The sequence below is a fragment of the Pempheris klunzingeri genome, chromosome 16 (assembly GCF_042242105.1).
Source record: "Pempheris klunzingeri isolate RE-2024b chromosome 16, fPemKlu1.hap1, whole genome shotgun sequence".
Classification (NCBI taxonomy): Eukaryota; Metazoa; Chordata; class Actinopteri; order Acropomatiformes; family Pempheridae; genus Pempheris; species Pempheris klunzingeri.
This window is the reverse complement of record NC_092027.1, coordinates 2,252,324-2,265,159: the sequence shown is the minus strand read 5'-3', so window position 1 is coordinate 2,265,159 and position 12,836 is coordinate 2,252,324. Positions and strand designations below refer to the sequence as shown.

The 12,836-nt window shown below is 43.7% G+C and overlaps 2 protein-coding genes across 2 annotated transcripts; both read right to left on the bottom strand.

The window, feature by feature from the left end:
• Window positions 1–1,225: 1,225 nt before the first annotated feature.
• On the bottom strand, window positions 1,226–5,087 carry LOC139215514 (triosephosphate isomerase). Its single transcript, XM_070846499.1, has 7 exons — window positions 4,976–5,087; window positions 3,367–3,490; window positions 3,086–3,185; window positions 2,885–3,002; window positions 2,080–2,165; window positions 1,756–1,843; window positions 1,226–1,363 (listed from the first exon to the last, which is right to left on the bottom strand). The coding sequence occupies exons 1-7, from the start codon at window positions 5,085–5,087 to the stop codon at window positions 1,245–1,247; spliced, it is 747 nt and encodes a 248-aa protein (XP_070702600.1). The 3' UTR covers window positions 1,226–1,244.
• Window positions 5,088–7,156: 2,069 nt separating this feature from the next.
• Window positions 7,157–11,590, bottom strand: gnb3b (guanine nucleotide binding protein (G protein), beta polypeptide 3b). Its single transcript, XM_070846336.1, has 8 exons — window positions 11,522–11,590; window positions 10,910–11,055; window positions 10,112–10,175; window positions 9,078–9,234; window positions 8,874–8,940; window positions 7,861–8,062; window positions 7,494–7,710; window positions 7,157–7,263 (listed from the first exon to the last, which is right to left on the bottom strand). The coding sequence occupies exons 1-8, from the start codon at window positions 11,588–11,590 to the stop codon at window positions 7,157–7,159; spliced, it is 1,029 nt and encodes a 342-aa protein (XP_070702437.1).
• Window positions 11,591–12,836: the final 1,246 nt, after the last annotated feature.

Below are 12,836 nucleotides of genomic sequence, written 5' to 3'. Positions count from 1 at the left end.
CACAGAGCAGCGCTGGAAGAAGAATTCAGTTATTCTAAATAAAAGTAAAACTAAAACTACCACACTGGAAAGACTTTTACTACAAGTCCTGCATTCAAAACCTGACGTATGTGTCAGGAAAGTAAAGGAAGAATATTCCCGGTTAGTGTTTTCCTATTACATCTGATGTTTTTGGGTTCATTTAAGGTCGGGCTAATTTGAGCTACTTAACATTCTGCTCCTGGAGGTCAGATGTTTATCTTCCCAATATGACACACCACTCGGGGTAAACCCAGAGTTTCTTCCCTGACACGTCTGTTGGGTCGTGCTGATGTGAACCTGACTGATGTAACCAGCCAATAAACACACAATAAAACCTCTTTCCACATTTTTATTTATTCCTTCAGTGCATTAGTCACATCCTCCTTATTTGACTGTGATGAACACACGCCGCCCAGTGTTAAACACAGATAAAGTGCAGTGTTACCTACTTAAAGCTTTAGTGCCTATTGGTGACGACTTCAACATTTCAAAATAAAAGTCCCTGACCCTTCAAAAACCACCTTTCTATGTGTATAATATTAAATATTTAAGGACATTGCATCTACAGCTTGTATTGTCAAGGGGCCTGCAGTGACAGGTGGTGAGAGAGTGCATCATTAATACAACACTGTTATCAATCTACTGGCAAACACACAAAAGGACCTGGGCTGACTGATCCTCCGCTGTCACTGCAGCTCAAATGAACAGCAGATCAGGACGAGAAGTGCTGACATGTCACCGATACAGACGTTTCCTCTCATTCACACACATCAGCACAGTCTTCAGTCTTCTTCAGTGTTTCATATTTCCTCCCTCTCTTCTCTAAACCACTTCGACCTCCAGAGTAAAGAGAAACGTCATGTGAAAAAAAAACGTATTTCCTCTGTAAAACAGGACACTTAACTCAGCTGAAGGTGTGAAAACCTGATTAAAAGGGTGTTTGCTGACTTCTTCAGTGCTTCAGAAGCAGATTTAATGGTAAAAATGACTGAAATGAGCTAAATTCACACAATTGAAAGCCAAAACAATGACCGAAAACTCAATTGAATCAATCTTCCCACCCTCTTTACCTCATTATATAACGTATATATTGCAAAAATAAACCTTTCTCTAACTCGACGTCTGTCTGCGGACCAGTCAGCCCAGGTTTGAGACACATGGTGACAATCTAAAGGGCGGGCTGTTTTTCTCTGGTCCCGATGGGGGCCGTTTTCACGTGTCTATTATGCGCGTGCATTGATGATGTCGACAAACTCAGGTTTCAGAGAGGCTCCGCCCACCAGGAAGCCGTCCACGTCGCTCTGGGACGCCAGCTCTCTGCAGTTAGCTGCCGTCACTGAACCTGGAGGGAAAAAACACACACACAAAAGGTGATTACGTTAAAGATGAAGTCAAACTTTGATCCATAAAACAGCAGAAAAATATACTCAAGACCGATTTACTCACTAAAACTATTCAAGTCAGGTATTTGGGGTTTCTGTTGCCCTGGGTTGTGCCTGTCAGGCTACACACTGTACATTTCCATTTATAAAAGCAGGAAATATCAGTATCAGTCTTTCTTTTTTTTTTTTTTTTAGGAACCAGGACTTAACTGTGTTCCTCCACCTCCGCCCAAACCTTTGTATCCTGAGGTGGGTAAACTACATGAAACACGAGCAGCCAAGAAAAATGATTGATTGAAAGTTAAAAACTGGTGAAGCTGCACCGACTCTACAGCCAAAGCCCGTCGCTGACCTCCGTAGATGATGCGCACAGAGTCGGCGACGCTGTCGGACACGTTGGCTCGGAGCCACGCCCTCAGCTTCTCATGGACCTCCTGAGCCTGGACACACACACACACACACACATTTAAACCTTTTAACTCCAAAACATCCATAAAACTTTCTTGTTGTTAAAGGTCCCATATTCTGCTCAAGTTCATACTCTTATTTGGAGCTCCTTCCACAGGTTCACATGGTCTAATGCTATCAGACACGGCTGCTGCAGATGTTTTCAGCCTCTGTCTGAACGCACGTCTGCATGGATCTGTGCAGAACAAGGGGGAAGGCGTCACGTTACCTGTTCAGGTGAAGCTGTCCTGCCGGTGCCGATGGCCCAAACAGGCTCATATGCCAGCACCACTTTCCCCCAGTCCTTCACGTTCTCTGGAACACAACAACATCCCTCCATCAGACAACAACAAAACAGAAACCTCCTCATAAACCTGAGAGTATTTTCTAATATTTAACACGATGATGTGGCACCAAATAAAACCCAAATCACTGAGAGACTCTGGCAGACACACTTTCAGAGCAGAGCTGCAACGATCCATCACTTCTGTAACTGGTGACCTCTCAGAAGAGAAAATCCTGCATTAGCAGAGGAACAGACCGACTGTGTCTCAAGAAGTTCCTCCAGCAGCGGAGACCACTGACCTATTTGCATTTTAAATGAGTGTTTAGCCTACTTAGAGCATAAGTGGGCTGCGTGAGGCGAAGATGTAACCGGGGAGAAGATCACCAGTAAAATCTTACTATAACTGAATGCAGTCTGGTCTGCAAACAGAGGACTGATGCTGTATCGTTGGTGTGTTTTGTTTTAAAGATAATATGTTTAGGAAAAAAGGAAGTGAGTGGTGAAGGAAAAAGAAATCAGATCTTGATTTTTAACAAGTACAGAAGGGAGAAATGTATTTTCATCGGTTTGTACATGATGGAGATCTTTATTGAGCAATGTAATAACACATATATATAATATGCTGTAACATAAATTAAGAAACGGGAAAAGAAAACAATGAAGTAAAAAGAAGATATTAAAAGAAACAGTAGCAACAGAAAATGGAAACATAAATGAAATGATCAAAGACATTATTTCCTTTGTCTACCTGCGATGACCTGTGTCTGAGCGTAGACGACTTCCTCTGTGGTGCCTGCCTCCCGCTCCTCCAGCTTCTCCCCGATGCAGGCGATCACGCCCAGGTCGCTCTCCAGAGCGTGAGCCACCTGAGAATCACACTCAGACCTTTACCTGGATCTGCCATTAATTCACTGAATGCTTGAGGCGGTTTGAGGTGGAAGTGTCTCACCTTCTGGCAGATCAGCTCGTCACTTTCCCCGAAGACATGGCGGCGCTCCGAGTGGCCCAGGATCACCCAGTCTACCCCGCAGTCCTTTATCATGGCCGGGCTGGAGGGAGAGGAAGCGTGTTAAAGAAGATCACCAGTCCATCTTCCTCTGATACAGTTTTATATCGTATTTCAATTGTACATTTAACATTGGGAACTTAAATTTCTATCCTTGATTGCAAAAAGCTACTTGAATACGCAGCAGCCTGCAGTGTAATTAATCATGAATCTTTCATGTGTACCTGATCTCCCCTGTAAACGCTCCCTTGGCCACCTTGTAGCAGTTCTGGGCTGCGACAGCGATCCTGGGATCCAGACTCGATCGAGCAAAGTCCAGGTAGATGGAGGGAGCAGCGCACACCACCTCTGGAAAACACACGGAAAGATTTTTATTTTTGGTCAATCATGACTTCAGTTTTTATCTTTTTTTTTTTATCCTATTTCTGTTTTCTTTTCCCCCTCCAGCCTGCACACAGTCACACAGTCCTCTTCCTGTGGTTGGAAATCCTCCTTGCAAAGCAGCCAGCTGGATTTGTTCTTAGACAAACCGAAACTCTACATTTATTTACACATAAAACATCAAAAACCTTCAGCGTCCTGAAACAAGGGAGAAACACAGAAACGGTCTGACTGCAGCTCTGCAGCACTGAAGAGATTCATTTCACTAAACCTAAATGGGTTACATTTATTTTCAGGGGAGTTCCATCACTAATCCTTCATTATTCCTATCATTCCTCTGCTCAGTTTAATATCTGTTGTCTCGTTGGTTTAAAGTTTATCTTCATGTAAAAACACCAAACACTCTCCCCTCAGGTTAAACATGGGAATATTTCTCCCAGCACAGGTGTGGAAGCAACTCAAGTACAAATACCTTAATATTACACTGCTGGAGTACATGTACCTGGTTAGTTCCTCCTCTGAGGAGAAGTCAGAGGCCTATGCGACTCATCCTGGTCATGTGACTGCCTATGTCACTGTGTCACCTGAGCAGCAGCAGCAACCCCCCTCCCCCCCTCTCTCCTCTCCTCTCCTCAGTCTTCCCTTATCATCGAACATTTTTATATTTTTATGGATCTTTGCGCATCAAAGCCCGCAGACTGACTGCAGCCTGTATCAACCTGCAGATATAAAGAACCTGCAGATATAAAGAACCTTCAGATACAAAGAACCTGCAGATACAAAGAACCTGCAGATACAAAGAACCTGCAGATACAAAGGACCTGCAGATACAAAGGACCTGCAGGTATAAAGGACCTGCAGATATAAAGAACCTGCAGGTATAAAGAACCTGCAGATATAAAGGACCTGCAGATATAAAGAACCTGCAGACATAAAGAACCTTCAGATACAAAGAACCTGCAGGTATAAAGAACCTGCAGATATAAAGGACCTGCAGATATAAAGGACCTTCAGATATAAAGAACCTGCAGGTATAAAGGACCTGCAGATATAAAGAACCTGCAGGTATAAAGAACCTGCAGATATAAAGGACCTTCAGATATAAAGAACCTGCAGGTATAAAGAACCTGCAGATATAAAGGACCTTCAGATATAAAGAACCTGCAGGTATAAAGGACCTGCAGACATAAAGGACCTGCAGGTATAAAGAACCTGCAGATATAAAGGACCTTCAGATATAAAGAACCTGCAGGTATAAAGGACCTGCAGACATAAAGGACCTGCAGGTATAAAGGACCTGCAGACATAAAGGACCTGCAGGTATAAAGGACCTGCAGACATAAAGGACCTGCAGGTATAAAGGACCTGCAGGTATAAAGGACCTGCAGATATAAAGGACCTGCAGGTATAAAGGACCTGCAGGTATAAAGGACCTGCAGGCCGGTCACGCACCGGTCTGCTCGTGCAGGCTGGCGGTGTTCAGGGTGCTGATCAGCTCCTCCAGACTCTCCTTGGTGCCGTTCATCTTCCAGTTTCCTCCCACGAAGAACCCGCGGAGCGCCATGTCCGGCTGATGGTGGCAGATACCCGGTGAGGAGAGCTGTGGAGGTCCGGGGGGGTCAGCGGGGCTGCAGGAGCGTGTGCACGTCAGGCGCTGTCGGAAATATCAAAACCCACCAGCAGCGGACATCCCTCTTCTTCGTGTTCGGGGTTACAGAGAGAGTTGGACTCCTTGGGGGGCATTACCGCCTCCTGTCGTTAAAACGTGGGTCCTGCATGAAGGATGAGCCTCCCTGGACCCACACAGCAGTTTGAACAGTGTTATTGATTATGATGACATCTATAGTGTGTATCTGTTAAATGTGTCCCCACTAAAGTGAAAAAATAAAAGTCTATTTTTATGAACAAGAACGATGTGAAAACCCCGAGATCAAACATTTTACATGCAGATAACTAAAAATAAGTGAAAATAAGTCAGGTGGTGCATCATCACAGTGTCTCTGGCGGTTAGTTTGCTCTGTTTTCCTCCATGTGAGGATTTAATGTTGTTGCTGCACAGACGTTGACGTTCGGTTCATTTCAACAGAGCGTGTTTTTAAAGCAAACCTGCTTCAATCTGCTTCGTATCTATAAATATGAAGTTTAGATTGAAAGATAAACTCTGAATAGTCTTAAAAACTGCTGTTGCGATGTGACTTCATTCATATCATTATTAGTCGCAGTAGTTTGAATTTCTTACTTGCTTTGAGCTTCATTTTTTGTGATTTGCTCCCATAAGATGAAATAAAAAAACATTTCTTCGCCACTCATCTCTTTTATACCTGATTATATGAACACATCACATTTTCGTTTGGCCTAAAAGTAGTTTATTGTTCATATAATATATAATAACTAAATAAGAATACAACACGTTTGTAGAACTTGCCAGGTTTTGACTCCCACAGTGATGTACATTAAACTTCTGTGACCACGTTTGTATTTCTTATATTTCAGTGGATGTGATGTTGCAACAAACCACTCTGACAAAAGAAGATTACAGGTTTTTGTTGTCCATCCCTTGAAATGATGCTGCTTCCTACACATCGTGATGAAGATCATTCCTGGCCTTTAACACACACACACACACACACACACACAAACAAACACAGCGGCTCTGACGTGGAGTTAATGCAGAATTCTATGTTTATTAGAAAGATTTTCAACAAACATTTCGTCTTTTTACAGAGGAACTGCACAAGTGTAAAAGCACTACAAAATGCAGCTGAACCCAGGGGAGTGAAATAAAGTTTACAGGACTTTGCAGAGTGTTTTCACGGGTCAAACGGCCGCCCGGGTGCCAGACTCGCATCCTGCCGCCTGGCTCCACCCTTCGAACCTTCATTCGTCTGGGCACACCAGCAGATTTTCACGGTGAGACGGGGGAAACAGCAGCAGCCATCTTGGATCAAAAGCTGCTGGTTGTTAGCGGGGGACCCAAGATGGCGGCTCTACCGTACACACATACTGTGGGTATGTGCAGCCCAAAAAAAAAAAGGGGAAACTGTACATCAACTCTCCATTCTAGACGTGTTAAACTATAAAATACAAATAAATTTACATATCAATCTTTTATCTAAATAAGTGCAGGGCTCTTTTACAGGTCAAAGACAATAAAAATAAATCTGTAATCCTACAGTCTTATTTTCAATATTCACGTGTTCTTTCTTTTTTTATTGTCAAAAGTCTATGTGTTTAATTGACATTCTCATTAAGAGCTTCTTTTCTGCTCTGTAATCATTTTTTTATGTTTTTATTTTATCATTTCAGTATTTAAATCGCCTCGACAACAGTAAATCTCTCTCGTAAATACAATGAGATGCATCGTGCACCGTTTACCTGATGCCATTTATACAACGTGACTCATTCACAACCTCTCAGATTTTTGCATACGTGAATGAGGGAGAAGTAGAGAAGGAGAGAGAAAGAGAGGAAGATCCAGATATCCTCCAACCCCACTCGTCTCCTAGTTTATTTTCCTCTCCTCTCCTCCTCCCCATCTTGACCCTTTTCCTCCCCCCTTTCATCTTCTTCCTCCTCTTCTCCTCCCCATCCTCCTCCTCTCTCTTTCCCGGGGTTTTCCTCCACTGGGACGCCTCAGTTCCACAGTTTGAGGAAGCTGTCCCAAGATCCTGTGCAGACACCCATGCCGTCCTCGGGAACGCCGGTGCAGCTCACCCTGTTGTCGTGGCCGGACAGTACACCTGTATGAGGAGAGGAGAGGAAAGAGGAGGGGGGAGGAGGTAAGAGGAGAGAGAGAAGGTGTACAAGTAAAGGTAAACAATTAAAAGAAGTGAAGGGAAAGGAAAATAGGACAAGGGAGGTAAAGACGGGAAAGAAAAGAGACTTTAATCACTCATATGATATTATTATTTGCAGATATTTATTGGCCACGCTGCATATATTCTACATTTGAATTTTTTTCCCCACTCACCAACTTTCTCTCCCTTCAGTGAGTCCCAGATGTGGCAGTTGAAGTCGTCGTATCCTGCAAAGATAAGGCGGCCTGAGTTGGAGAGAGCCACGGACGTGACGCCGGAGTTCAGGCTGCTGTCCTGGTAGGTGATCACCTCCTGGTCGGCGCGCAGGTCGTACATCTTGCAGCTGCAGTCGTCGGAGCCTGTGATGATGGCATTTCCACTGGGGAAGAACTGAGGCGGGGAGAGAAGAGGAAAAGGACGGTTTTTGTTTATATGCAGGATGTAGAAAATACATCCGTTATGGCTTTCCTCCACTTTTGTCGGCCTGGTTCAGGTACAAAGGTTTTATTATGTCTGGTGTGATCTCAGTGGGCTCCTCACCTGGATGGCGTTGATGTCGCTGGTGTGTCCAGAGAAGGTCTGCTTGCAGGCGCCTTCCCTCAGGTCCCACAGCTTGGCCAGAGAGTCACAGGCTCCAGAGATGAAGGTGTTCTGGTCACTGGCGAGAGCCAGTGACATGCAGTCTCCAATGTGGTTGGTGAAGACGATCTTCTGCTTGCCAGTCTCCAGGTCCCACAGGCAGCTGAGGAGGAGAGGGAGGAAGAGCGTTACAGATGATGAAGAGCAAAGAAAAGAAAGGATGAAAGGATGGACCACATGTTGGATCCTCTGGCCTCCTTGAATCAGGTCTCTTGTGAAAACCTCATGGAGCATCATTGAAAACTGCAGACAGTAGTTTCAGTGAAGTCTCGTGAGAAAAGACACAATAAATCTTGGTGTTCAAGGAACTTAATTTAAAAAATATGTTGGAAGAAAAGGGTCAAAAATAAAAGTGAACATTATGTTGTATGTAACATCCATTTTCTATTAAATTAGATTAATACTAGCTTAGCTTAGTTTAGCTTAACACAAAGACAGTTAGCTAGAATGTGTAGAAAGGTAAAAGTACAATCAGAACCAAAATCATCTGCATCTGTTGTACCTTGTCAGCAAGATGGTTTTGTTCAGCGTTACTCTTCCTCAGGTCAGTAAACAGCTCCACTGTGTTAGTTACCTCATAGTTAACACACACATGCTTAATCTGTATGTCCACATGTGTTAAAGGACACTTTGGAGTCAACGCACCGAGATAAAACCGATCCAGATTTTCTCAAAGAGGTCTGCAAATAGTTTTATCGTTCAAAATGTTGTAGTATTCCTTTAAGAACACCATTATGCATATTAATTAAGTCCTTCAATTTGTGTTGATGGAAAATGCTGTTCCACAACACAACAATAATTCCAGTGGATCAAAACTCTGCTTTTCCCCTTTAAACATGACATTTTGTGGTCGACTCTGCTAACCATGTTGGCTGTTGTGGCTGAGGGTAAAATGATGATGATGATAATCTCACCAGGTGGTATCACCAGAGGCTGTCAGGATCTCCGTGTCGCTAAGGAAACGGCAGCAAGACAGGTAACCTGGGTGGGAGAGAAATCAGCATTTCAGCCTGACAGTTACTCAATTTAACTTCTTTTCATGCTTTTATGTAACATAAACTCGATTTTGATGTGTCCCTCAGTGCATTCTGGGAGACGGCGGTGTGTGTCGCCCTCACCGGTGTGTGCGTCCAGCTCCCTGAGGGTCTTGGGGCTGGCAGCCTTGATGTTGTACACCGTGCACATGTTATCCAGACCGCCGCTGGCCACCAGGTTGCCAGAGGGGGCGAAGGCGACACTCATCACCCAAGCTGACTTTAGTGGGACAGCAACCAGCTGGGAAGAGGAAATTTAGTTTAGCTGGTTTACAACTTCCTTCTCATAGCAGCGTGTGAACGGCATGGGCTGTTTGGAACAGGACACTGGGCGCTGATGTTTTCTGCCGCTGCTCAATATCCGTAAATCTGCACCAAATTTTAAAATCAGTCCATCTTCCTGTCATGATTTCACTCCCAACCAAGTGGAAACAGAAGTCAAACCATCACTGAGTACTTGTCTCACCACTGAAATCCAGACTAATCTAATTATTTGAGGATTAGCAGCTCCTCAGGAAGGTCAAACTACCCCAACCAATCACAGGCTCAGTTCAGCTCCTCTAACTAACAGCGTGATCAAATAACTTCTTTTCTGTGTAGAATCAGTGCACAAAGTCAAAGCTTGTGACAGATAATAGCCGAACACGTGATGAAATACGATATCAATGATATTTACTCTCCTACAAATACTCAAACACGTTTAACAACCAACAGCTGACAGGTCAAATTCAATGTTTCCCTTGAAGCTGTGCAGCCACTGCAGAATAGAGCTGCAACGATCAGTCGATTAACCAATTAATTGATTAGTTGTCCTTTTACAAGCAGAAGTTCTCCAAATTTGATTGAACCAGATTTTCAAATGTGAACATTTGCTGCTCTTCTTGGTTTTACAGAATAATAAACTGAATATTTTAGGGGTTTGAACTAACTGTGCCACCTTGTGCTCTTGACCAAATGATTAATTGAGAAAATAATCAACAGATGACTCGGTAACAAAAGGCCCTGCTGCAGAACACGTGAAGATACTTCATGGCTGCTGTAGGAGCTTATATATGTTTACATATAACCAACTTTACAATCTATTATATAATCGGCAGTATAGGTTCCGTTGATCTCACCTTGTTCCCTGTGAAGGTGTCCCAGATGAGCAGCTTGCCATCCTGTGATGCACTGACCATTTGCCTGTGAGACAGACAGACAGACAGAGGCTTTATTATTTTGAATATGGACACTATGAAAACTATTAGCTGACATCACAGTCCAGTAATTGTCCTCATGATGTGACAGAAGCTGAGCTTTATTCAAAGCACTTTAAGTCGCATATTATACAATGAAATACAGCAGTAATCTAATATCTGGAAGATGTTTCGAGTGGATAATTGTTTTAGAGTATATTGGATTGTTGGACAAACCTACTCATGTTTCCTTCTAACCGTGTGTGACAGTGCAGCTAAGCTGGATTATCTACATTTAAGTGTTGCCTGGCTGAGCCTCCACACAGTGTCGTTGTAAAAAATAAAAAAAAAGAAGAGAGAAATTAAATTTGTGTAAAAGAAAAAGTCAGTCTGTGAGGCCGCTAATGTGCTCACAGATTTCTAACTCAGTTTCTTTCTCCACTCAGGTAAAAACTAAACCTCATCCAAACTGCGGGAAGACTTCCTCTCAGTTTCTGTTTGGCTTCTTCCACTGAAACTTCACTGAATCGTTGACATTATTTCTGCCTCAGGGAGTTACTGTATAATATTTGCCTTTTGAAAAGTCACAGCAGGAACTGCACAGGTGTAAATGATGATTCCATTTAGCTGTTTCAGTTTCAGGGTCCTGGTGTCGTGCGTGCTGCCTCATTGTCTCAGCTTACTGGGGCTGAATAAACCTCTTATAGCTTTGATGTGCAGTGGCGGGGGAGTCCTCCTCACCTGGAGTCAGCCGCCCAGTGCAGGGAGTAGATTTTGGCCAGGTGACCCTTCAGTGTCTTCCTGAGCTTCAGCTGGACTCGGCCCACTGAGGCTACGCCCCCTGCTGCTGCTGACATGCTGCCATCGTTCACAGCCTTACGGGCCGTCTGGTGGTCACACAGGGAACGACATGTTGGGGAGGAAGAAGAGACAGACGGCTGGAGTCAGGAAGAGGAAGGTAAACTTCACTCAGAGGGTCTCCTCCTAGATTATGTAATGCAGGCTCAGTTTTGTTCTGTTCACCTGCACACTGGTGAGCCTTTAATGGCATGAAGATCAGAGGTAGAGCCGTTGGAAGTGATAGGAAAATATCAGCACTTGTAACAGTAGTGCTGTTTTTAGTAATAGTAACAGTGAAAGTTTATTTAACCTATTGTCGCTGCCCAGTGAAACATTTAGCTGTAGCTTGATCTTTAGTAAGTAAATTGAAAAATCAAATGTTTCTTCATGGTTTGAAACACAAAAAGGAGGCTTCTCATGGAAATACATGATTGACAGCGACGATGTGGCCTCGTGATGCTTCCAGAGATCTGAACTGCAGGAAGTACGACTGTGTGTTTCGCCTCTGCTCACCTCAATCTGTGCACGGAGGCCATCGCACTCCTTTTTCAGTTTGTCCATTTCAGCTTTCTCAGCTGCCATGGCGACGGTTGCGAGGGGATGTTACTGACGGAAAGCAAAACTGTCACTGCGAAACAGGAGGGAGAGAGACAGAAGGAGGATGGGAGTGAAGAGGAAAAAGACCTTATCGATTAGTTCAGTCTTGATCTTGGGACATCGGTCTCTCTTCTTGCACCATAAAGTATCACAATGCCACAACGACACCTGAAGGAATTCAGGGAATGAAAAGGTGAATGTAAATCCTTGTGTCCTGATCCTGCAGGACAGTTCAGTGCAGTACAGACAAAGATCCACTAACCAGCCTGTGCATCACTCAGTGACCCTGATACCTTGATCTGGAACACTTGGGCTGCTCTTACACCATCAAGTCTAGAGCAAAGATTAGACACATACCTGGCAGGTTAAATCCCTCTCTAAACCAAAGTCATAATACTGTTAGCTCTCATACTTGGCCATGTCTGATGTATGATGATGTACAGAGTGGGGAGGAAGGGAGACACGAGGAAGAGAGATATGGAGAGATAAAAGGAGGGACAAAAGGATACGTGCTGAGAACATTTAAAAGACATTTAAAGTATAAACAAAGGGAAGAGCTAAAGTAAAGGAGAGAGGAAAGGAGGTATGAATGAGTTAGGAAGGAAAGTCATATCACAGTCCGGCCTTGGCATGAAGGTCTTTATCTCCCGTAAACATGTCGGGGCTCCGGCCTTGCTGGGAACACAGCAGCCTACTTGACGCGGAGACCTCCTGGATTGCTATTCACATCTTTTTACCACATATTGTATTATATAAAATAATAAGAGACATTAGACATTATGGCATATAAATTAAACAAATATTCCCAACAGAAGGAAGTGAGGAAGTGGTCTAATGGTCTTTGTGAACTACTCAGCTGAGGTGTAACATTCAGCACCAGCGATCTTATGATTTAAGTTCTTGAATTCAAGGTGTTGCATCACAGTTTTTCCCTTTTTACCAGCTTTGGGTTTAGGTTCTCACTTTGAGAGAAGCCCAGAGCAAAGTGCCAGGACTTCAGCAACGTTTTCACCAACATCACAGTCAGTGAATGTCCACATGTTTCTAATACCTAATGTAGAGAAAAGCTTGTTTCCCAGGTGTTACACCTCCCCGCTGTCTTTTCTAACTGACTGCTTCCTTTGCGTTGACATAATTCATGTCCCAGAAGCCCAGCGTGCGGTACTTCAGTGTACATGCCTAATACTCTGTAATAGGATACTGACGTCTGACTAATCTAACACCAACTACC